At 38.0% G+C, this 23,690-nt stretch overlaps 1 protein-coding gene across 1 annotated transcript in view; it reads left to right on the top strand.

Moving 5' to 3' along the window:
- The first annotated feature begins 3,595 nt into the window (after positions 1-3,595).
- The window catches only part of LOC117403388 (ALK tyrosine kinase receptor-like), a 145,459-nt gene continuing 125,364 nt past the window's right edge, over positions 3,596-23,690 (top strand). The window contains exon 1 of the mRNA XM_034005501.3: positions 3,596-4,324. Within this exon, the coding sequence (XP_033861392.3) occupies positions 3,604-4,324 (721 nt within the window). The 5' untranslated portion in view covers positions 3,596-3,603. The remainder of the gene's footprint in view (positions 4,325-23,690) is intronic.

The following is a 23,690-nucleotide window of genomic DNA, read 5'->3' as shown; positions in this document are numbered from 1 at the left end:
ACCTCTGCAATTGAGCTTTAATTTTCTTTAGCACTCCCTCACAATTTTTCTTCTGCTAGATAAGTAGACAGATAAATAGATGGATAGTACAGGAGTAGATATATTGGTTTGTATATTATTGCCCATACAAGAGATTTATCTTAATGACTTCCAATAAAACAGATGGATCCCCAGGTCGAATAAACCCTGCAGACTCGCAGTGCTCCCCAGCAGTCTCCAAATAGACATTTAGGGCCCTATTCATAAAAGTACTTGCCGACTGTCGTAATAAAATGAATTTGGTTTAAGACTAACGAAAGTCGTCCATATTACTATTCATAAAATGATCTGAGCAAACGGGCGACTGTTGCAAAGCACTTTATGAATGGGTATACGTCTTTTTGACAGCATTATTAATGTTCCCTGGGTGGCATTGGTAGCTGTTGCAAAGAGAAAAACGGAATCCACCGACAGTAGCCTACTTCCGAAACCCCACTCTGCAGCTGCCAGTCACGGGCAGTTTGCAAAACTTGATCCCGATGCCCTATCACATCTGCTAAAAATTCAGGACATGGGAACCAATAAGTGGTGAGTTTATGTTTATGAATCAGTTAAAGTTTCATCATCAGCAACACTGGTAGAAGGGCCGGCGCAAGGATTTTAGACAAACGACATTTTGCCGCCCTCCCTTTTCACTCTTTTTTAAATGTTTTATATTGTAATGAACCGCTACATTGGAAGTGATATAAGACTAAGGGGTCCAGATGTGATTCTAAATGTGCTGCTTTTAATTACTGCACTAAATAAAATAAACTAACAGCGAACCCCTGTTTGGGCCGGGGTTCATTTCAAATCAATAAATAAAAATAACTCCCTCGCGCTCTCTGTTCTTCCTCTTCTCTTTCTTTCCTCCAACACTCTCACTCGCTCGCTCTCGTTCTCTATTCTTCCGACTCACTCTGGGCTCTTTCACCGCTTCACAGATAGGCACTCGCTTTCAGCCTTTAGCTCCGTCCCTCACAGCCTCACCCAAGTACGGTCTACACGTGTTCTGCCGTTAAATAGGCAGCTATTGACGAAATACGATCATGTACTCCTGTTTTCTCATTTCGATAGGCGTTAACCCTTTGTGAATAGACACCTTAGAGATGTATCGCATTAAAAAACCCCTTGCAGTGTTTACAAGAAACATTTTACCTTTGCTGCATCCTGAGTTGTTCATATTGCAGCATTCCCAACATATTTCCGTTAGTTTATATATATATATATGTGTGTGTGTGTGTGTGTGTGTGTGTGTGTGTGTGTGTGTGTGTGTGTGTGTGTGTGTGTGTGTGTGTGTGTGTATTCACACATCATAGGTAAATAAACTAGGGGATTACTTTCTTTCCACTTTTACTCAGAACCTTTGCCAGAAGAAAGATTTTCTTTCTTTTCTTTTAAACATTCCAGTGTAACCAGTTTATGCTCCCTCCTGCAACACTGCTGGTGCTCTGATTGAAAGGAGTGGTGCATTGTGGGAACAGAAAACCAGCATTGTTGCAGGAGGGAGTGTGATCTGGATAGACTGCGATCCTTAGAAGACTTATGTTTTTCTTCCTGGAGAACGCTCTTGAGTAAATGTTGAGAAATGTATAGCCCAGTTGATTTATGGTCCATTATGTGTGATAATGTTTTTTTTTTTTTTTTTTTTTTTTTTAAATCAATCTGTTTAAATGTATAACTTCTATACTGACACAGCAGAAGTGTTCTATAACACTTGAACAGCAAAGCAGTCTGAAGCTGGAGAATGATATGATTGATTTGGATAAGTAGGGATCAGATGTTTGTTGAAATATTGTAGCTGACCTTGTTTATTAGTGCATATGTAGGTAACCATATAGTAACCATGAACGCAAAAGCACAACATATATTAATATGCTAGTAAGATGGTTGTTAACATTTTATAAACTGAAAAGTCATAGAAATAAAGCATAAAGCAATTAAACTTTTTTTTTTTTAATTATTATTATTTTTAAATACCTTATCTTGCTGTAGTGCCACCTATAGTAAAAACATGCCATAAAAACAGCATTTGAAATTAATACATCACAAAAATAAAATAAATAAGCTTTTATTATGTATTTTATGTATTTTATTTACACATATAAAATCTTCTTGGCAGTTACATTGTCAGCATACATACATAAATAAAGAATCTACAGGCAAAGACAAACGTCAATTTTGTGGTGTAACAATAAAAAATAAAAAATAAAACACCGGTGTCGCTGATGAAAACAATAGCACTCCCAATAAAAACCTTTAAAAACACCTCGAGAGAAATGTTAAATAGTTAAAGTTATGGCATTTCCTTATCGTCCGCACGCGGGCAGGCTGTCAGTGTTCTGGGAGAGCTGAGTCAACTTTTCCTGAGAGACCTTCATGCAGTTTCTCTCCGGTCACAGCAGCTCGATCGTCAGAAAAAGCAAAAACGGCAGAGAGTGTGGTGGTGACGATTTAACTCCCGATTGCCCCGTGATGTAATGATTCATACATTGTAGGAGAAAATCCCGCTGCACCTCTTGTAGCACTGCAATGTCTAATCTAATGTGATGCTATAAAATGAAAATGCGAGCTGAGACACTCGATTAGAGCTAACCCTTCACACACTCTCCCCGCTCCCGTGAAAGATCAACAACCCTGTGAAGACTATTTTCCGGTCGTAAAATGACATTGTTATTATGTGTATTATTATTCACTCACCAAAGGATGTCTAATCTAGCCCGTTGGCCGCTTGCGAATTTGTTGGCAGTGACGTTGTATTGAGTTTACTACTAGCTGGCATAGGTGGGTTACAGAACTGTTTAAGAGCGCAGACATACATACGCGCGCGCGCGTAAGTATTGACATGCAAACAATACACAAATGGTCACTAAAACACTGCGAATAAAAATCCAGGACAAGAGACGGGCATCGTATTCGTGGAACAACTTATAAAGAGGTAGTGAGTGTTTGGAAAGTACGCTACAGTAGTACTAGTAGCTTTAAATTAGCACAATTGTATCAAACAAAATTGAAGAGTTGATGTTATCATTTGCAAACTACAAACATGAACAGATCACAACTTCCAGAAACCAAGGGAGCAAAATTACATTTTATTTTTCTTTTTTATGCACTCGGTTATTTTTAAAAGTAACTTTGTGTTAAATAATATGCTTTAAATATCTGGACCTTGTAAGGTTATTCAGTTTAAGCGAACCTATTTAGGATTACCGTTATGTACAATTAGACGTTATATACAGATTATTGTCTGTTGCTGACTAAATTCATTTTTAATTTCTAACGAGCATGGAGCTAGCTGACTGAAGAAACACTTGACAGGAGATGAGCGCACCAAGAGGTCTGTTCCAACCAGCTTGAAGAGAACACGCCACACAACTTCACGTAAGATAATTCAACTTATCAGATGTAGAAACGAGGGAAACGTCATCGGCAAGCTATTTTGCAACTCTGACTTGAAAAGCAAACATTAAATTCCAAGGAAAACAATCTAGTTATACTTTTGTATTTATTTTTTTAGAATTGCTACTTTGTCTTTGAGCAAGAGAAACATCACTCAGTATCATGCAAAGAAGGCGATTCGTTTTCATGATTTTAACAGCTGTGTTTTTAGCTGGGCTGGATCTTTCCTTCGAAAAATCACCACCGGGGATTATTCTTAATAATAACCGCCCCGCATCTAATACTGCTAATGGCAACACTAAGAAAGACGGTAATCAGATTTACATGTCTCGACTTAAGAGAAAAAATCTGGCTGTGGATTTTGCCATCCCAGCTCTATTCCGAACCTACTTGTCAGAGCTGATGAAGCGCCCACTGATCAGCGATTGTCAGAATTATAATTCGTGCTATGTGGTGCAATCCATCTTGAGAATGCGCTGCCAGCCTCTGCAAAGGACCGTCTCTACTTTCCTGGAGACGAAATCCAGAGCGCCAAAAAGTCTTGAGACAGGCAACTCCAGCGGCGCTGGACAGCTCCCTTATAATAAACGCAAGCGACCGCTGTCCAAGGTTCTGAATTTAGGTTTGAGCAAAGCAAGCAGAAAATCTAGCCAGGTTGTGATTGAGATTGGGGACACAGCCGTCCATACCGGCTGTGGTAGCTTGACAGCTGAAGAGGATGCTGCCGTAGTTTTCTTGGAAATGGACCTTTCTCGTGTGGTGGACTGGTGGTTGTGTGACAAGGGGGGCCGACTGAGGGTCCGGCTTATGCCCGAAAGAAGAGCACAAATCCAGGAGAGGGAGGAGAGGTTTTCTGCAGCAATCAGGGCAGCAGATCCCCGTCTTTTTCTTCAAATCACTTCCCGAGGTAGGTAGCATGTCCGTGTTATTTTTTTATGTTGCGATTATAGAACTGTACATTATATTTTGTTTGGATTTATCATTTTCTTGTCGAGGGAACCACGCGAAACTTGTATGTTCAGTTAGTTTTCTAAACCTTTTTTTCTTCAAAGGTTAAAGAGATATACTTTGAATCCCTTTTCGTTATTTATCAATCTATTGTTTTGTTAATGGATTCTCTATCTCCCCCCCCCCCCCTCGACTTCTCGCTCTCTATTTAACAAGGCACACCATTCACACAAATCCGTCCAGTAGAAACACTTTGCCAACAAGAAGTTCTTGTCATCTTTACCAACAAAAACACCTCACTGCAAACGAGTTCTATATGCATGAGCTACTGCTCTACTTCAATCCCCTGTATACCTCTGAATAAACTGGTGTGGAAATCCCTCATGAGACATCCCTGCATTGTGCCTTGGATGAAAATGCTCAGGTATTTCGTTCTGATTTAACAGCAATAGCATGTCATATGGCAACACTGTGCTTATTTTTTTCAATAGTACAATATAGTCTATTGTATGTGGGCATAAACATAATTTCTTGTACAGAGAAAATCACAGTTTGCATTCATAATTGCATTAATTAATTAACGCCTCTTCAAAAGTCTGGGTGTTTCCATCAAACCAATCTGAGTGTAATCAAACCAAGTGAATGGAACATTATCAAGAGATATTGTATTATCCCGAGTGTTTGGGTACTAGCTACTAGCTATTAGTATAGCCTCATGGTAAAATCCCAAGACAACTAAATCATCAACCCCCTCCTCTCATACCTCTCAGTTCTATTCTACTTTGTACTTAATTGTAATTTAAAAAATATTTTAAAAATCTAATAAATACATATACAACCTGAAATGTTTACAGAAGACTGCCAGACTGACAGGTAAACAGAGAGACTGACATGCTCACACAAAGTCTTAAGCTTTTTTACTGGGTGTAATTACAATACTGTTACTGGAAATCTACTGAAACGTTTAAAATCTTAAATGGAGCTGACAAAGTTAACCCTATAGCCATTACTTTAAGCACAGCACTGTGACCAGGGCCAGAGAACACACTTGGAAATAAAGTGGAGACTTAAGACAGAGTGTAGGAGACACATTTTAACACAGAGTGGTAAGGTGCAGGATGTGTTACCATGTCACATTGTTAATGCTGAAGTATCAGTATCCTTGACAACATTTTAAAATTAAAACTTGAAGGACAGAAAGCAGATAAAATACATAGCCTAAAAAGACCATATCTTTTACTAAACAAAACTGGGTGGAGGGAAGGGGTTATTCATAATGGTAAAGTTTAATCTAAATATACAAACCTTACTTTCACACTCTAAGGTAGATGTTGCTCTTGTAAATCTGCAGCACAGCTATGAGATTTGAGCATTCAGCTGATCAGAAAAACAACATTGAATAAGACTTTAAAATACCTGACTATGTCATAAATAATGTGTTCATTCAAAAGTCGACCTCAGTTTCCCCCTCAAAAATTGCAGGAACAACACATTTCTGGACTATTATGAAGCTATTATTGGGACAGTTACCAAAGATCTATATCAAGAGCCTTTCTCTTAACTCACACAATACACAATAAAGATATTTACTCAAAATCGTAATAGCGCATTCTTTTCTGAAAGAGAAAAAAACATAATTTGAATTTCTAAAAGGAATAAAAAACAATTTTACACTAATCACAGACCACACAATTAAATGTCCGACTTGTTTATTTCTGGGTTTGTAACTTTATTGGGTGCGTTTCTACCATCATGAAAAAAAATGTGCCAATGGCAATTTGGAGTAAATGGCTTTGAGAATGTAGCCCAAAATGATTAAGATGAGCAGTGCCTGACATTCACAAGATCTGTTATTATTAGGGTTGTTTTTTAATAGCATGTTAGAGCAAGTCATTTCTTAAACCCTTTTATAGGAAAAGGTAGAGAGGTAATAGATGTACTGTATGCTTGCCTTATATTCTCAGATGACGAATGTATGACTAGAACACTTCAAAAAATGAATTGCATTTGGTTTTAATTATATATCTTTAACAGGAACCCTTTGTTACAAAATACATTTCCCTGATGCCTTCTTAGAGGCATTAACCCAGCTGTGGACTGAAGCCTTTGTGAGGAACATTCTTTTTTATAATTATTATTCACATTAAATTAAGATGAGACAATAGCATCACTTGATGACAGGCGATGCATAATCTAACTGTGTTGGCTTTAGCGATTACATCTTTTTATTTGTTTCTTTGGTCATTTTAAAAAAGTAATCTAAAATTGAATCCAATGAAGGCTATGTGCTTATCCAAATGGTTACATGTTGCATGGTGTATTATAGTCTTCTAAGCATCCAATTATCATATACGTTTTAACATAAAAAAAGACCTCCATGTTGAGCAGATGGGGACTTTATGGCTCTTGTTTTTGCTGTCTTGCAGGTTATCTTGGATACCAGAGATAAACAAGTATTCTGTGTACCCAGTATTGCACCTGCTGACCCACATATAGAAAGACATGCACCTGTTCTCTCATCGCAGCTTGGCAGTGTTCTGCAAAAACTCTCAAGTTGGTGTGAATATTCACAACATTACGAGAGTGTATTATATTGTATGAGTTCATACAATATAATACAATATGTAGAGGTCATGGTCTGGAATCTTGTGTTCCATCAGTTTTATGTCACAAATGATGAGGACTGACCAAATCATTTCCCGAGGGTTGAGTGAAGTAAAAGTTAGTTCCTCATGAGTGGTTTTAGTTCAGTTTTCTTGAATTGTATTCTTGTATTATTTATTATAAAGGACCCTGCAGCATTCCTCTGCATTGTCCAGCATAACAGATTTAGAATGCCTGCCAAACCATATAACAGGCACAGTGTCATAGTGATATGTCGGTAGCAGAAATATGATACTTTTGGAACAGTAAACTGAGATCGTAGATATGGCTGCTTGGATTGATTGTGACATAAAGAAAAAGAAAACATTAAAAAAAGTGAAACCATCGTACTATGAAAGTATACGTCATTTGGTAGAAATTAACATTAATGCTTGTTGTGATGACATAACAGTCCTCTGACTTCTGCTATTGTGTTCTCAAATAGCCAAACATCTAAGCCACTCAAAATACAACCCATAAAGAGTGGCTTATATCCTTTCGGGTTTTCAAAGTGTGACACTGATGGCTTGAATTGTAGTATGTGCCCGTAATAGAAGGGATATTTACCAGCCGATGCCTGATCTCATCAGATCTTGGAAGCTGTGCAAGGCTGAGCCTGGTCACTTCCAGAAGTGTTGATCTCCAAGGAAAATCTGATTCTGCTGAAAGGGGCATTGGTGTCCCAGCATGGTGTTAGGGAACATTGCGCTGTATAGAAGGTACACTGTTTGTTAGGTGGGATATTAAACAGGTCCTGTTTTTACTCTGGGCATTAAAAAATATAGTGCACCCTATCAAATTAAAAGTAAAATAAAGTATTGTGTTCCCTTGCATTGGTAATGACCCTGTTCACTGTTGATCCTACCTAGGGATGGAAATTTTAAATGTTTAAACGTATAAAGAAGTGCTTAAACATTGAATAATATGCTAGATGTATAACCAGTCACATGACAAATTTCACCAAATGCATATTTTCTGATGTACTCATTTTAGTAATTTATCATCATATACAGCAGTCAGTCATGTATCCGTCTGCTGTGGTGCTAGAGTACGGGTGGGTATTATAAAAAGGAAGGGGTTTGGCAATTGCCTGCAAGTAGTTTTTCTAATTGGTGTAACAGAAAGATTGACACTAGGGCGGGTTTTATTCTCGGTCGATCTGGCGCTTCATTGGTGAACTCCGTGTTCATGCTGTAGTAGGTGTAGTATGGTATCCAGTCCACGGGGGTAAGAAAGTTAATGACAAGCGTTTATTTCTGACATTTGTTATATATTTGTAATAAAATGGAATGAGGCAAAGCCAAATCTGGAAGTATTTTGAGGAACCAGACAAGAAAACCATGGTATGTAAATAATTATGCCAAACAAAAGTGCCTTACCACAAAAACACAAGTTCAATGCGTCACCATTTAAAATGAAAACATTCTGATGTTTTTAACATGTGGATGGAGTTACTGATGGCAGTAAAAAGCAAACATCCATAATAAACAGAACGTGGTGACTGACATTAGTGAAAATAAACTATGTATAGGCTTTAATTTACCAGTACACTTTTTAGGCAAATAATTAATTTTAAAAAAATGCCCTTGATATCTATGTAATTTGTTAACAGAAGGGGATATTGGAAAAACAAAAATGGATTACCCATCTGTGGCACCGATCCCTTAACAGTAGTTAATATAACAATGTATTGGAATCTGTGCATTTGATAGATTGTGGAACATATGCGGTTGTGTGGTCCAGTGGTTAAAGAAACAGGCTTGTAACTAGAGGTCCCCGGTTCAAATCCAGACTCCGTCACTGAGCAGGAGGGCCAGTGTGAGGATTCTTAGTGTGTGTTTGAGGGTTTTAGTTAAGTTCCTTCCCACTTCTCAGCAGTCAACAAAACAGCAACCTTTTCACAGCACAAATGTGCTTTTTAATGACTTTTTTTATTATCCACATTTTTGTTAAACAGTAAAACATAATAAAAAACTGGGTCATGTGTTAACATTGCTCATGCATTCAATATGCAGTGATAAAGGTACATTCAAAATATTCTGAAATACCATTAAACCTTTTATATGTGTGGATGTAATACAGCAGGTTCTAGAGAATCTATATAGGATAACCAGGGGCTCATGTTTTATCAAATAAGTGTGAGCTACCTCTTAACCCATATGTTACTTTCTCTAGGGGCAACACATATTTACTTCATGGATCCATTGAGAAAGGGGGGGGGGGTCCTCCTGATTCCACTTAAATGTCATTCATCTTTTAGCAGCTACCATATCTAGAATGAAAAAGTTATTAATTCTTATGATAGAAAGATTTAACTCTGTATAATCCCCCAGGATAGCAGTTAATGGGTTAAATGTTGTTTTTTTTGTAGCACCTTACTCGTTGTTCTCTCCATAGCTTGCTGCCAGGGTTGAAGTTTGGATCATTCCCATGTGTAGAAAGATGCCTTTCTGGATCTGGGGCAAAGTGACGAAAAAAATGTTTTAGTAACAAATGCAGCTTTTTTGGTGTTATGTGGGTTTTGTGTATGAATTTGTATAGTGTAAGTCTATATCTCATGTTGATATAGAGGATTTGGGGTCTCTCACATATTTCTTGCCATTGCTCAATGGGGAGAGAGATCGCCAGTCCCCACTCCAACTTCTCTCTTAGGTGGTTTGCATTAGAGGTGGTAAGTTTCAGAAGTTGATTGTGTACCAGTAGTTCTGAAATGAGTTTAGCAGGGGTGGGTTTGAGTAGTGAAGATTCCAGTATAGAATACTTAGGTTTGTCTAAAGAGCTCTCTTGTAATGATTGAATATAATGATGCAGCTGTAAATATCTAAAAAAGTGTGTGGTTGGGATTTGATAATCGTTCCTTAGTTCTTCAAACGACATAGTTTAAAAGCTGTGTCTTTTAAGGCTTGGGGTAAATTCACATTCTGTGTAAGTGGTGCCAGGGGGGACATTTTTAAAGTTATGTGTCTCCTCCCATATTTTGAGAGACTGAAGTAAAATTGGATTCTGTATATTTTTTATGTTTCTGGAGTTAAAACAATACGGAGTGTATAAGAGATCAGGTAATCTAAGAATACCTTTTTCAATATGTGTCCATGCAGAGGGGCTATCCTCACCAGTAATACAGAGGTCTAAGCTGTGCTGCTCAGAAGTATAATTGCAGGTGAGGAATTCTGAATCCTCCTTCCCCATATGGCAGGATTAGGGTAGTTCTTTTTATTCAGGGAGTTCCACAAAAACTTTCCAATTTTAGTATTGCAATTTGTAAAGAATGTTTGCATAGGAATAGACTGAAATAAATAAATAATTCGATGTAGTTCATTTTTATCACGTAGAGTCTACCGATTAATGAGAGAGGTAGGGTTGACCATCTCGCTAGGTCTTTACAAATGTTGTCCATTAGTGGAATATAGTTTAGCTTGTAGGGGTTGTGTCTAAAGTGTCTATCTGTATAAATTCCAAGATATTTAATGCCTTTAGATTTTGAATGGGAAGATTAATTTTTTTAGGGGAAGGATCTCACTCTTTGACCAGTTTATCTTATATCCTGAAATATTACTAAAATCTTCAGCAATTTCAAGAAGAGCTTTTAATGAACTCTGGTCTTGTCAGAAAGAATACAATACCATCAGCGTATAAAGAGATTTAGTGATTTTTGTCTCATTTCAAAACCCATAATATTTATGTTAGTCCTGATTTTTTCAGCTAGGGGCTCGATTACTAATGCAAATAGTAAGGGAGATAGTGGGCATCCTTGCCTGGTGCCCTGGGAAAGGGGGAATGGGTTTGAGATAATTCCATTTGGACAGGCTCTGGCTCAAGGATTGTTATACAGGGTATGAACCCAATTTATAAAGTAAGGACCAAACTGAAAGCGTTCTAATACTTTAAACATGTAGTCCCACTCGACACGGTCGAAAGTTTTCTCCACGTCCGGTGAGACTGCGAAAGCTGGATTGTGTGAGTGCCCAGCCTCGTGGACAATGTGAAAAAAAACACCTTCAGTTAGTACTTGCCATTCTATCTTTAACAAAGCCAGTTTGGTCTGTGTTAATTAAAGAAGGTAGGATTTTTTTGAGTCTGAGAGCTATTGTTTTGGCTAGAATTTTTCAATATATAATTTTTAGATCTACAGTAATTAGCAATATAGGGTGGTATGATTAGCACATAGAGGGGTCCTTATCCAGCTTACATATTACAGAAATGAATCCTTCTTGAAGCGTTGGGGGTAAGATACCATTATCTAGAACATATTCATATCATTTAAATAGGAAGAAATTTAAATCATAATATTTTTTTTGCTGAATCCAAACCCGGTGTCCATACGTGCCTCATTTGCCTTGAATGCGTCACAGTTGCCAAAGAATACAATATACGCCATTATGAGACAAAACATCCCAAATACAAAGAATTGCTGGGAGAAGCATGATCAAAAAAATTGGAGTCTCTCAAAATACAACTACTGGGGCAGCAAGGTGTTTTTGAACGGAAAAAGAAGGAATCTGATGCTGCTACAATAGCAAGTTTCAGTGTCGCGCAGCGAATTGCAAAATCATCACGTCCCTTTACCGATGGGGAATTTGTTAAAGACTGCCTGATGCAAATATCTGGTGCTGTTTGCAAAGAAAATAAAGATTCCTTTAAAAACGTTTGCCTTTCGAGAATGAATATGCAGAGACGCATAGCAGACATGTCTGGAAATAGCCATGATCAGCTAAAAAGTAAATGCAAAAATATTGTGTATTTCTCTGCTGCTCTGGTCCAAAGCAACGATGCCACTGATACAGCCCAACTTTTAATTTCCATTCGTGGAGTGACAGAAACATTTGAAGTATACCAGGAGCTGGCATCTCTAGTTTCTCTGCATGGCAGAACCACTGGATCTGACATCTTTAATGCTTTTAAGAAAGGTGTTGAAGATTTAAATTTGCAGTGGGATAAATTGGTGGGAGTGACAACCGACGGTGCTCTGGCTATGGTTGGCAAGACTAGCGGTTTTATAGGGTGTTTGAAGAAGCACATCGGGGATCGAGCTGCGCTGCTGAAGCAGTTTCACTGTATAATGCACCAGGAGGCCTTGTGTGAAAAATACCTGAAGTTGAAAGAAATTATGGACTTTGTTGTAACCACAGTTAACTTTATTCATTTGTGATCTTTGAATCACTGTGAATTTCAGTCTTTTTTGGAGAATATCAGCACCACTTACAGTGACCTGATTTATCACACTGAATTGAGATGGCTTAGCCGGGGCAACGTCCTAAAGAGGTTCTTTTCACTGCGAAAAGAAATAAAACATTTTCTACAAGAGAAGGGAAGAGACACGTCTGTCATGGAAGAAAGCGACTGGATTGCTGATCTGGCTTTTTTTTGACTGATATCACAGGACATTTAAATGATTTAAACCTAAAGTTACAAGGAAGTCAGCATCTCATTTGTGATTTGTTTGAGTCAGTGTGTGCGTTTGAAATGAAATTAAAGCTGTTCACAAACCAGCTCGAGAAAGGGCAGCTGACACACTTTGAAACATGTCAACAAGCCTTTCCACGTGAAGAGACATACAACTGGAAACACCATGCAAGTGTCCTGAAATAACTACATGGGGTGTTTGCCAGCAGATTTGAGCAATTCAGGAGCGAGCGAGCCTCTTTTAAACTCTTCGTGGATCCCTTCTCTGTTTTTGCAGAAAGTGTACCTGACGATCTCCAGCTTGAAACATGCATTTTGGCCCTTGGCCAGTTGTCTTTATCGTGATCTGGCCCTCACAAAAATAAGGTTCTGCACCCCTGCCTTAAGATTAGAGGCACACACAGAGCAGGATTTAAATGTTACATTAGTATTATTAGATACATTATGTTGTCATAGAAACAGAACGTTATATTGAAATATACCCTTGTAATCATGTACATACGTAGGCATGTATTCCTATAATATACTTTATCCCTGGTCGGCAGCTTCATTTAAAAACAAACCACGCCTTTATCACTATCACAATAACACTATACAATGGAGAAGAAATAATACATTAAAAATAAAGACATGGACAGTTAACCAAACAAGAAACTCGGAAACAATGAGGTTCAAAGACATTTCTGACTCAACATAAACTCCTAGGTCCTTTTCATAGAGTCCTTCTTCAATTTCAGTATCTCCCATATGATATTTATAATGCACATTTTTATTGCCTGCATGCAGTACCTTACACTGTTCTCTATTAAATGTCATTTTGTCTGCCCATTTTTGAATGCTGTCTAGATCATTTTGAATGACCTTTGCTGCTGCAACGGTGTTTGCCACTCCTCCTATTTTTGTGTCGTCTGCAAATTTAACAAGTTTGCTTACTATACCAGAATCTAAATCATTAATGTAGATTAGGAATAGCAGAGGACCTAATGGACCTGTGGTACTCCAATGGTTACCTCGCTCCATTTTGAGGTTTCTCCTCTAATCAGTACTTTCTGTTTTTTACATGTTAACCACTCCCTAATCCACGTGCATGCATGTTTGCATTCACTCTGGGGTGCGTCCAATTAATCAGTGCGAGATGTTGCAGTTCTTCTCAGTTACATGTGCTGAATGTTTGCGTTCAGTGGGAGAAACAAGAGAACTTCACCAGATACCTGAAAAAGATTTGGGCAAAAAAAAGGAAGGACAATGTCTTTATTTTGAATGTATTATTCCTTCTTCATTGTACTATGCTTGTTGTAGTGAGAGCTATGACAGTGGTGGTTTATTTTTAAATGTTATTCACTTTTGCATGCTTTAAGAAACATAGAATATATAAAATAACACATGGGTCAGAAAATATTATTGTCACACAATAATATACAGTATGACTCTCATTGGTTTTGAGACATATTACTGTGTGATAGTATATTCTGACCAATACATTATTATGTTTAAATTTTTTATTAATATTTTCAATTATAAGCTATTTATTCTGTAAAGCATTTAGCCACAAAAGGCACCATGTGAAATCTGTAGTTTCTGCCTCAGCTGTCCAGATTCAATATGTGTATGCATTACAGCCTGCCAAATTTTGAATTAACTGCTTTAATGAAATAAATAGTCTTGCGGTGGAGGCTGGGCGAACAGGGAATTGCATTAATCGATTGTGATGCCATTGGAAAGCTATAAATGGAAGCTTTAGTCCCACCTCAATTGATCCACATGCCTGACCCTCACTTCTGATACAGACCTGTGCTGCTTGGCGAGGCTTTTGATAAATGCTGCCTGTATAAATAAATACATTAAAAATAAATAAAACGCTGTTCCTCTTCTTCTATTTAAAAGCTTCCATTCGGTGGGTATGTGACCCAGCGGGATTGATCTGGTGCTTCTCCGGCCAGCGTTGTCCTCTAGATGAAGAGGTTTACCCTGTGAGAAGTCAGTCATGTGTTCAATGACCCGTGTTTTCAAATTCGAGAAGAAGCTGGACAGAGTGGGGAGAAACCAATTGCATTTCATAAAATTTCTCTCATCCCAAACTATTTTCAACAAATAGCAATAATGTTTTGAAGAAATGGCAAGGTAGTTAATAAATGTCTTATTAAACACCCTCAGAAATTCAGTGTGCATGCATGGCACAAGCACTGCAGAGTAAAAGCAATGGTAAAAACCAAGGAAAGCTTGTTTTGAATATTCCCCTTTCAACACAAGTTTCATCACAACTTTTCCAGATAAAGGCAAAAATATAAGTTTGATATACTGATGGAACGAATGAATGGACAGACATACACCCTGATAAATCCCAAGAATCAAATACTTTCAATAACCTGCTAAAAATTGTAAATACCAAGTTTAGTTAGAGTTGGATGTCCTCCACTATACAGGATTTTATCCCCTGCACAGGAAAATAATTTTGGACAGAAGAATAACAAACTGAAGCTGCTGTGAAGTATGCTTCTGTGTTCCTAGTTGTACAATGAGTAATTGTGACAGTGTTTTGCGTGTACGATAAAAGCCCTAGGACAATGTCCCCTTAAACTTTCCATAAAAAAGGAAATGTGTGTTCTTAGAATCAGCAGGCATTAAATCTTAAAAACATTACAGGGAAAGCCACAGAATACACTTCAAAAATGTAACTTCAAAGAGAAAAAAAGAATGTGTTCTTTAATCTAGCTATAATTACAGGCATACGGTTGAGGGGAGAATGTAAGTACTTTTAGATGAGGCAATTCTCTTTCGCACTTTAACAGTGGGGTTTGATTCAACTGCAGAATTCCAGTGAAGGGGAAATGCTGTTTCCTCTTACGTCTACATTTGATGATTGGAAAAAGACAAACGAGCTGGTGTGTACCAAGGCTATGTAAAACAGTGCATGTGCCTGAGCAACACCTAGTCATGTTGTTGGAGCACGATTACTTGGCTCCTTTAAGACCCAACTTTCTGAGATCAATCAGCTACTAGGAACCAGACGTGCTTAGGTGGGCTGAATGGCCTCCTCTTGTGTTCTAATGCTCTTATAAGTCTATTTTGTGTATTTCTGCCTGTAAACAGGGCCGGATTAATGCAAGGGCTTTAGGGGCTGCAGCCCAGGGCCTCAGATTTTGAGGGGCTACAAAACATATATATATAATTTATAATACAATATCTAAAAAATGAATAAGTAGCGTGTGACTGTATGGATCGGAACAACACTTCTGTTTAACCACGCCGTATTGCGTTGGAGGAGCAGGGACTGCCTGATCATATGACTTGACCTGCGATCAAGTCACGTGCCACTTTTATCAGGTGTGCTGCGGCGCGAACATGACGCAGATCAGAACCTGTAAATGTCTAACAAAGCAGCACCTAGAAAGTATGAGAGCGACGCTGAAAAGCATAAACACACCAAGTACAGCATCACTGCGAGGAAGATATGTTAAACAAAACACCAACCTTGACACGCTGTTTTAATACAATACCAACAGATGTATGTGGCAAAAGGCAAAAGGAAAATACATTGGAGAGAAATCAACAGGAAGAAACAACCTAGGTTTAATTTGACATTAATGTTAATGGAGTGTGGTGGTAGTAAAACAGTAAAGGGAAGCAAATGAATATGCAAAGAGGGGCCCTCAAAACGATAACAGCTCCGGGCCCCCATTAAACTTAATCAGGCCCTGCCTGTAAAGGTATAGAAAACAGCAGGGGTGACCTTTTTTTGGTAGCATGGTCCAAAGCATAAACTCAAAAAAATAATGAACTATACTTACGAAGCAAATGAGCTAAATGCTAAACTAGATTGAAAGGTGGGGGTATACCAGCTTTTAGAGTCACAGCATGATTTACATCATCTAGCTAACAATCACAAGCACTCAAAACCGCCACTCTAGAATTACATTTGTCTAAGTAAATAGTGGCGGAGTGGATGAGACCATTATCCCACAAGGCACTATTAATAGACCTGAGAAACTCACAACATGGAGCTAACAGGCTGCTAGTGGCAGTCTTTGCGGACATGCCTTATGTTTATGTTTAATACAGTAAATTTGCATGAACATTTTTCAGTTTTCTCCCAAGCTTTTCCCCTGGTTATACTATGCATTTACCACAGTTCACCATGGTTTGCCATACCTTTCGGGGCTTGACTATGCATTACCATGCATTCACTATGCTTTATTTCATTTTTCTAGCTTTTGTAAGAGAGTGTATGTTTTTTTTAATCTAAACACCCATGAGAGGGAAAGATAGTTAACAATACACTGATTCATTCTATTTGCTAATTAATAAGGGTGTGCAGAGAACCCATTACTCGTACTCAGGAACAAATTCTCAGATTACATCACCTGAAGTGGGCGGAGCTAAAGCCGGATGTGTCGTTAAAATGCATTTTCTGGCCCTGATCTTCACTCAGAATGTGATCATACAATGTTTGAATGTAAATTATTTAAGCCTCCATCAGCCGCAAAAATTAAGCTTGCACAGTGAGGTCAGCGATTCTCTTCTCCTCAGACTCATCTAATCCTAATGGCATCAGTGATGCCAATAAAGTTTGCACTTCTTGAGTGTTGCTTGCAATGAGTCTTTGTAGCGCTTGCAGGGGGCCCTGTGATGACGTTTCCCTTATGACATGTGGACAGCTCCTGCCCTCATCAGATAAGCTTCTATGCCCCTCATGCCACACCTGGTAAGCACTTTTTGGCTCAGGATTTTATCTTGCCACTTGATGCCACTTATCTTCCTTAGACATCAATGCATATTACTCGTAGTCGGGTAAAATGGCCTTACTGGTTACAAATACTCGTTTGTACTCAGATTCGGGCATAAACCATTACTAAATAAAATGTTATCTGCAGTAATTTCCTCATAGTAATGCAATGCTTTTACCATGGGTTTTTACAGTACTTTATCATGCTTGTCTGTGCTTTCTTACTGTGCTTCACTACACTATAATGTGTAACCTGTAGCTGGAGATGTTGAGAGAGCGTGAGGGGGGAGTGAATGATTGTTAAGTTGGATTACCTCAGGCAGTTTAATTTATTTAATATGAAAGAGCCCTTGAAGAGTTTTTTATATTCAAGACACTTCTACAGAGACATCACCATAAGTTGCATTCATTTTAATTTAAAATAACATGAAACATACTGACATTAAAGATAAAAACCAGATGCTAGAAATATCTGTGCTGCAGTTCTTGGTACTTTATGGTTGATTCAAAAAAAAAAAAAAGTTTCACTTATTGCATAATTGTAACACAAGTATAATTTACTTACATACACACACAATAACAGTGCTCTGTTTAATTTAATTGAAAAACAATGAACTACAATTAGCAAGCAAAGTAGATAAAGGCTGAATGAGACTGAGAGGCAGGGGGTTCTTAGCTCTGCTTTTAGAATCATAGAAAGAGGCTCTGTAAATAGACCTGATAAATTCAAAGGCAGAGGCTCAGGGCACACATATTGTTGATATTTGATCTGCTTTGAATCTAAACCCTCATGGTCCAGGTGTACTGTATTAAAGGAGATAAGGCTCTGATGTGAGGAAGATCTCATGTCTTTAAGGAGGTGCCAGGAGCATGGAAAAAAAACAGGTGTTTGGATTATTGCCAAAGATGCGATGAGTGTGCAGGAGTCACAGATTGCTTTATTTATTCAACGATTTCTTGAATACCTGACAGCTTCAGTTATGATTGTGACAGTGAAGAGGTGCTCATGTTCAAGGCAGCCGTGGTGTGATAGGGTTGTTATTCCAGTTTCTACCACAAGATGGAACTTTATTGTCCATCAGAGACTAAGATCAAGCTGTATTTGAAAGACATGGTGGTGAGTTGCACTGATTGACTTGCAGTTTTTCGTTAATTCTATTGTAAAATGAATATATTTATAATATATGTGCCTCCTGTCATGGGGGGTCACAAGCTAATCACGAATGGGAACCCCTGTGTGACAGGTTGGACCATTGTCAATCAGACAAGATAATGTGTTTAAGTGCTGGATTCTCAATTTTAGGTATGTCTGTTCGGCCTCATTAAAATGCAGAACCTAGTGAATCTTTTTTTAAAGACTGATTTTTAAAGAAAGTTTCCACACATTCTCTTACATTAAACAGTGTAAAATTATAATACATTTCTAACCCTCTTTAAACAGCTGATAAAGAGTTAAAAGAACTGCAAACCTGTATTGACAGTTTGCTGACAGGTTGACTGTGATGTGTGGGGGGGGGGGGAGTAGCCAGCAATACTAATGTATTGAGATGAGTTAGGAGGACAGAGGCTAAAGGAAACTGGGATTCCAGATCATTGATTAGACCTCAGTCTTTCTGATGTAGGAAACAGATGGGCAGCCAGATGACTTTAATGGATCACAAATACCGGCATGACTTGTTAGTGTTGATATATTTAAGTGTGTAAATAGACTCCCAAATGAATAAACGGCCAAGACCTTTTTGAGGGCTTTTTAGATAGACGAGGGAGATGATTTTTCCAAGTTAGACACAATCATCCCTAAAATATAGAAATTATGCCACAAGTGTTGTCAGCACATCTTTTAAAAAAAAAAAAAAACACACAACTAAAAAAAAAAAATGTTCCCTATAGACAGCTAGAACCTACACTTCCAAGCCTTCAGTATACTTTTATGTGAAATTTAAAAGTCCCCTAAACTAGTTACTCCATTGTTGCAAGCCTGGTGGGCACATCTTCAGTAGTACTCAGTGTGTTCCAACACACTGTCGTTTGTTAGATTGTCAGTCCTTGCTCATCGGCTGCTCCACCGGGACACGCCCACCTGCCAGTCAGGGATCTGCAGCCGGCCACGTTATCCTTGTTATTAAAATATTCTTCTACTACTGTGCACTATATTCAGTGGAAGTCTCTGCAATCACAGATATAGATTAATCAACAAGCCCCAAACACAAATGGAAGACATCTTACTCCTAGTTTTTTAAACTAGATATAGCATCTTTTTCATGATACACATGCACACTGAATGCTTAAACACAGTTTTGAAGACAACTTTTGCATGGCATGGAGCGTTCATTCTTAAGTAAGTGTGGAAAGTACCACAGCTCTGCTCTGTACAGCTAACATGCCCTGCAGCCCTATCTTGGATTCTGTTTATATCTCAACAGCTAGGCAGATGGACTTTGTTAGCAGTACAATATAACTCCTAAGGGGGCACCCTTTTACTGTGGGCCAATACTCTGGCCATGCCTACAGATGGGGGATATGAGCCGTGTAAGCATTGCCTTCATCTCAGATATATAAAGTATATGTGAGCAAAAAACACATGGAAAGCTGTACTGGGAACGATGTGAAGCTGTAAAGCAAGCCGCAGCATTTACAACCATTACACAGTAAGTGTGTGCCACTGTGTTCTGATCTGAGAGTGAAACTTGCCTCTATGCAGTGTAGTTGCAGATATAAGTGAAACTACAAACTACTGGACATTGTCTAAGTAAGCTGGCACTGGACCTCACCAGAAAATGCCATCCTTCAGTAAAACACACTGTTAAGAACCCCCTATTGACATACAGTGCATTCAATATGCATTAGCGTTAATGAAAGGCAGAAGAGAGAGGGGGGGGGGGAGGTTAACCAATGCTTTTGACATTTGCTGTATTCATTTTGTTAATGAAGGTGAAACTACAGTACCAATACTATGTGATGATTTTACTATGGTGCATTGCAAACCCTCCCAATGCATTGCACCACCAGTGCTTTTTAAAACCTCACCATAACTTCCTTTGATTTGTATGTGTACAGATGTGTACATGTTTTATAACTATAGGACAAGGACCATCTCACTTTTTCTTTCATTTGGGATTATATAACAGGGCACTGTGCAGTTTCAATTTTTTAAAAAAATGTCTCAAAGGCTTTCATTGACAGCTTGTCGCCAAACGACGAATTCCTTTGAAGTCAGATACAGAACGGAAGCTGCACTTTATTTATTTTTTGACCTTTTTAATTGTTTTCAGCTCTTAAAAGTTGCAGATTTCAAGTTAGCTATAACATTTTATAAGTAACTTGAACTCTGCAACTGTTTAACAGCTAAAACCATTAAAAAGGTCTAATTAAGCAAATTATCTGTTCAATTAAGGGTCTAGTTAAGTAATTGAGAGCTCAGTTGGAATTAAAACCAGCAGACACAGTGGGCTCCCAGGACCAGGTTTGAGAAACACTGCTCTACAGTCAATTGCAATACATGTTTTCTAAAATGACAGCATTTTTCATGCCAAAGGCAAGGGCGCTAATGAAAGTCAGTGTCAACTGCCTTCATCGTGAGTTCACTGTCGCTTTAGAAAATTCTCATAATTTTCTTCCACTTGCAATGATTTGTCAGGTACCCTTCTGCTGAGAAAAGTCCCGAAAATGTTCATGAAAGATCACATACGTAATTAGAGATAAAAAAAAAAGAATAACTTTATTGAACAAATAGTGTTTTACTTGTCAGAGTTTCTTATAGTTTATCCGAATAGAACAATATTACTGAACTGTTTGTGTCTCGGTTTATTGTTGATGAAAAAAATAACATATACAGTTCATTTGCACCACCTACTAGGCTGTACTCTGTGGAATATCTCTCAGGATGCCTCTGATGTATCCAGAGTAATGTAAGTTAATTAGCAGTTTGAATAATATTACCTGACATGTGTGTTATAGAATGGAATTGTACGGTCTGAGGCATTTGACTACTAAAATAAATGTGCTCTGTGCTTGTACCCACAATCCATGTCTTGACTCTCTATACTGCCTCCTGGCCTGGATTAACCACACACCAGCCTGGCCATCATAATAACTTCAATCAGTTTAATAAATAATTACACAAAAGGGTTGTAATTGGGTGACATTTGGTTAGTTATAGTGTATTTTTGTGATGGTATACAGGTGAACATTGTGTCTCCATTGCTTCAGAAACCCACCTATACTTTTACTGAAGTATTTTCCTTGGAAACTGCACCCACATCTTTGTCACATGCATATTCTTTAGAAAGAAGAAGACCTTTGTGTTGGAAACGTTCCAGGGAACAGTGCTGCGTCACTGCTGAGACAGCTAAATCAAATGAAAAGGGAGTGCTTCAGAATTAATGAGGTCTGTTTTAATTACCTCAGCAGTGGTAGTGTCCTCTTCGATTATGGGGTTAAGAAATGTAATTTTGTGGCATTTGTTATGTTCTTCGCTAATAAGGTCGGGGTCATAACTGCATACATCCATACAGTATAGATGGGTTAGAGCAACCACATTGCGTTATGCTTTAGTTTTAGGGGCACTTCTTGAGAATATTATATTCATACGAGGTGCTTTTACAGAAATGTACACTGTTGCACTGCATGCTGCTGATGTGTTTTCTATTGACTCACTGGAGTGGGATGCCATACCCAGCACTGAACACCTGTTTTAAACACCTTGAACAAGAATAAGAACATAAAAACATAAAAACAAAAAGTCATTTACCTCATCAGTGGTCACCCGGGTTCCAAGTAGCTGATTGATCCCAGAATCCTAAGCTGACTTAAAGGATGCCAGCAGCAACAATATAATGTGGCTTGCTAGGCCATTCAGTACACTCGCTGCTCTACAGTATGTGTATAAATTGTCTCCTGCCCTCTGCCCTGAGTCTCTAACTCAGTATCCAACTCAGTGTCTGGTCTTGGTCTCTGTGCTGAGTTTGAAATTACTGTTTTAAAAAGTTACATCATGTCTCCCCTGATTCTTTACTATACTGTGCTAGTTTGGTAGAACTAATTTGGCATTTAAATCCTACTGCTCTGAAACCTTTAACATACAGTTTATATTTGCCACATTTCTGCACCATGTATAATGTGTTTGCATCATGGGCAAAAATGCACCTGTGTGAAAACATCTGTTCATGCAATCGATTGATTCATGAGTTAGTCTTATATCTTGGACTGTCTTGATATGAATGCCTTTGAGCATTTTCACTTTGCTCCTCCATTTCCTCGTGTTATAGCTCACGATGCATGGACGGTATTCAGTCAGGATGAAAAGTGGGGATCAGGTGTCTCTCCTGTCCGTGAGGGCAGTCTAATTACAATGAAGATGAAAGACTGTTTATTAATGCAGAGGAGAGTAACTGGTTTAGTAGAACATCTAAGAGATGAGCTATTTGCTATACATTTCATTGAAAGGCACAGTATTTCAGAATTATAAAATGCTGTTACTGTAACAAGATAAGTGAAATTAAACCAGACACAAAGGTTACTTCTAAAGTATTTTAGAAGAAAAGAGTATACAGCCAGTGAATGAGGATTGGAAAGCCACAAACACAAACATTTTAAAATAGGATAGTTCCATGCCAATTCCCTCAAACCGTGGTTTGCCAGCTACAAGGGTGGAGCTGGAGAAGTGGAGGGATGTTGTCTTCTGTGAGTTTCACCAAGCTAGACTCATTAAACCTATACTCTGAGATCTAAGTTTAAGTATATGTTCTCAGTTCCCACAGCAAAGATTAAATTGAGCAAACATTATTTTAATATCCAGATCTTGTCCTTAAGGAATAACTAGCAGTACCAGACAAAACTGAAGCAATGCCAGTGCTTCTAATTATATTGGTGCTTGCCTTGGTCCCAGCTTTCTCTTACCTGATTAGTTCATTATCATAATTTAGAAAGGGGAAACTTTTAAACATACATAACTTTTGCAGAATAATTCTGATTTTATTCTGAATTCATGTTATTTTTACAATGAGAAATTACATTTGTTTAGACACCAAATATGTCGTGATGTGACTTTGGTTAGTCACCGTAAACAGTTTCATTTTCTTAGGAATTTATTACCTGGGTTATTCTGCGCTTGTTAGGCTGTTTAAGAATAAAAACACTTGCACCTTGTACTCATAGTGATTTTAAAATCAATATGCTGTGAAATTGTCTTAAATCTCTTGTTTTCTTTAAGCTAATTTAAAATGGTCATTTTTCGGTGTAATTAAATCGCAGCAACGGGTTTGATTAGCCTTTCATTTCCTGAGTGCCTACCTTATTTGAGGTGTTATCACCAGGCAAAAACAGATGTATTAGATTAGATTTAATTAGATTTAGTTTTCTGTTAAAATGTAAAATATCCATAACATTTGTGATATATTTGTGATGACAAAGACTATATGACCTACACTAGTAACTTTTACGTTTGATTCATTCTCATCCCTCCACCTGCCCCAACTCCACCTTATAGCTACCCAACCAAGTGAGGTTTAGGAAATTGGCATGGAGCTATTCTATTTTTATATGGGATAGACAGGGC

This window comes from Acipenser ruthenus, chromosome 5 (genome assembly GCF_902713425.1).
Source record: "Acipenser ruthenus chromosome 5, fAciRut3.2 maternal haplotype, whole genome shotgun sequence".
NCBI lineage: Eukaryota > Metazoa > Chordata > Actinopteri > Acipenseriformes > Acipenseridae > Acipenser > Acipenser ruthenus.
The sequence above is the reverse complement of the archived record's forward strand: the minus strand, read 5'-3'. Positions and strand labels throughout refer to the sequence as shown.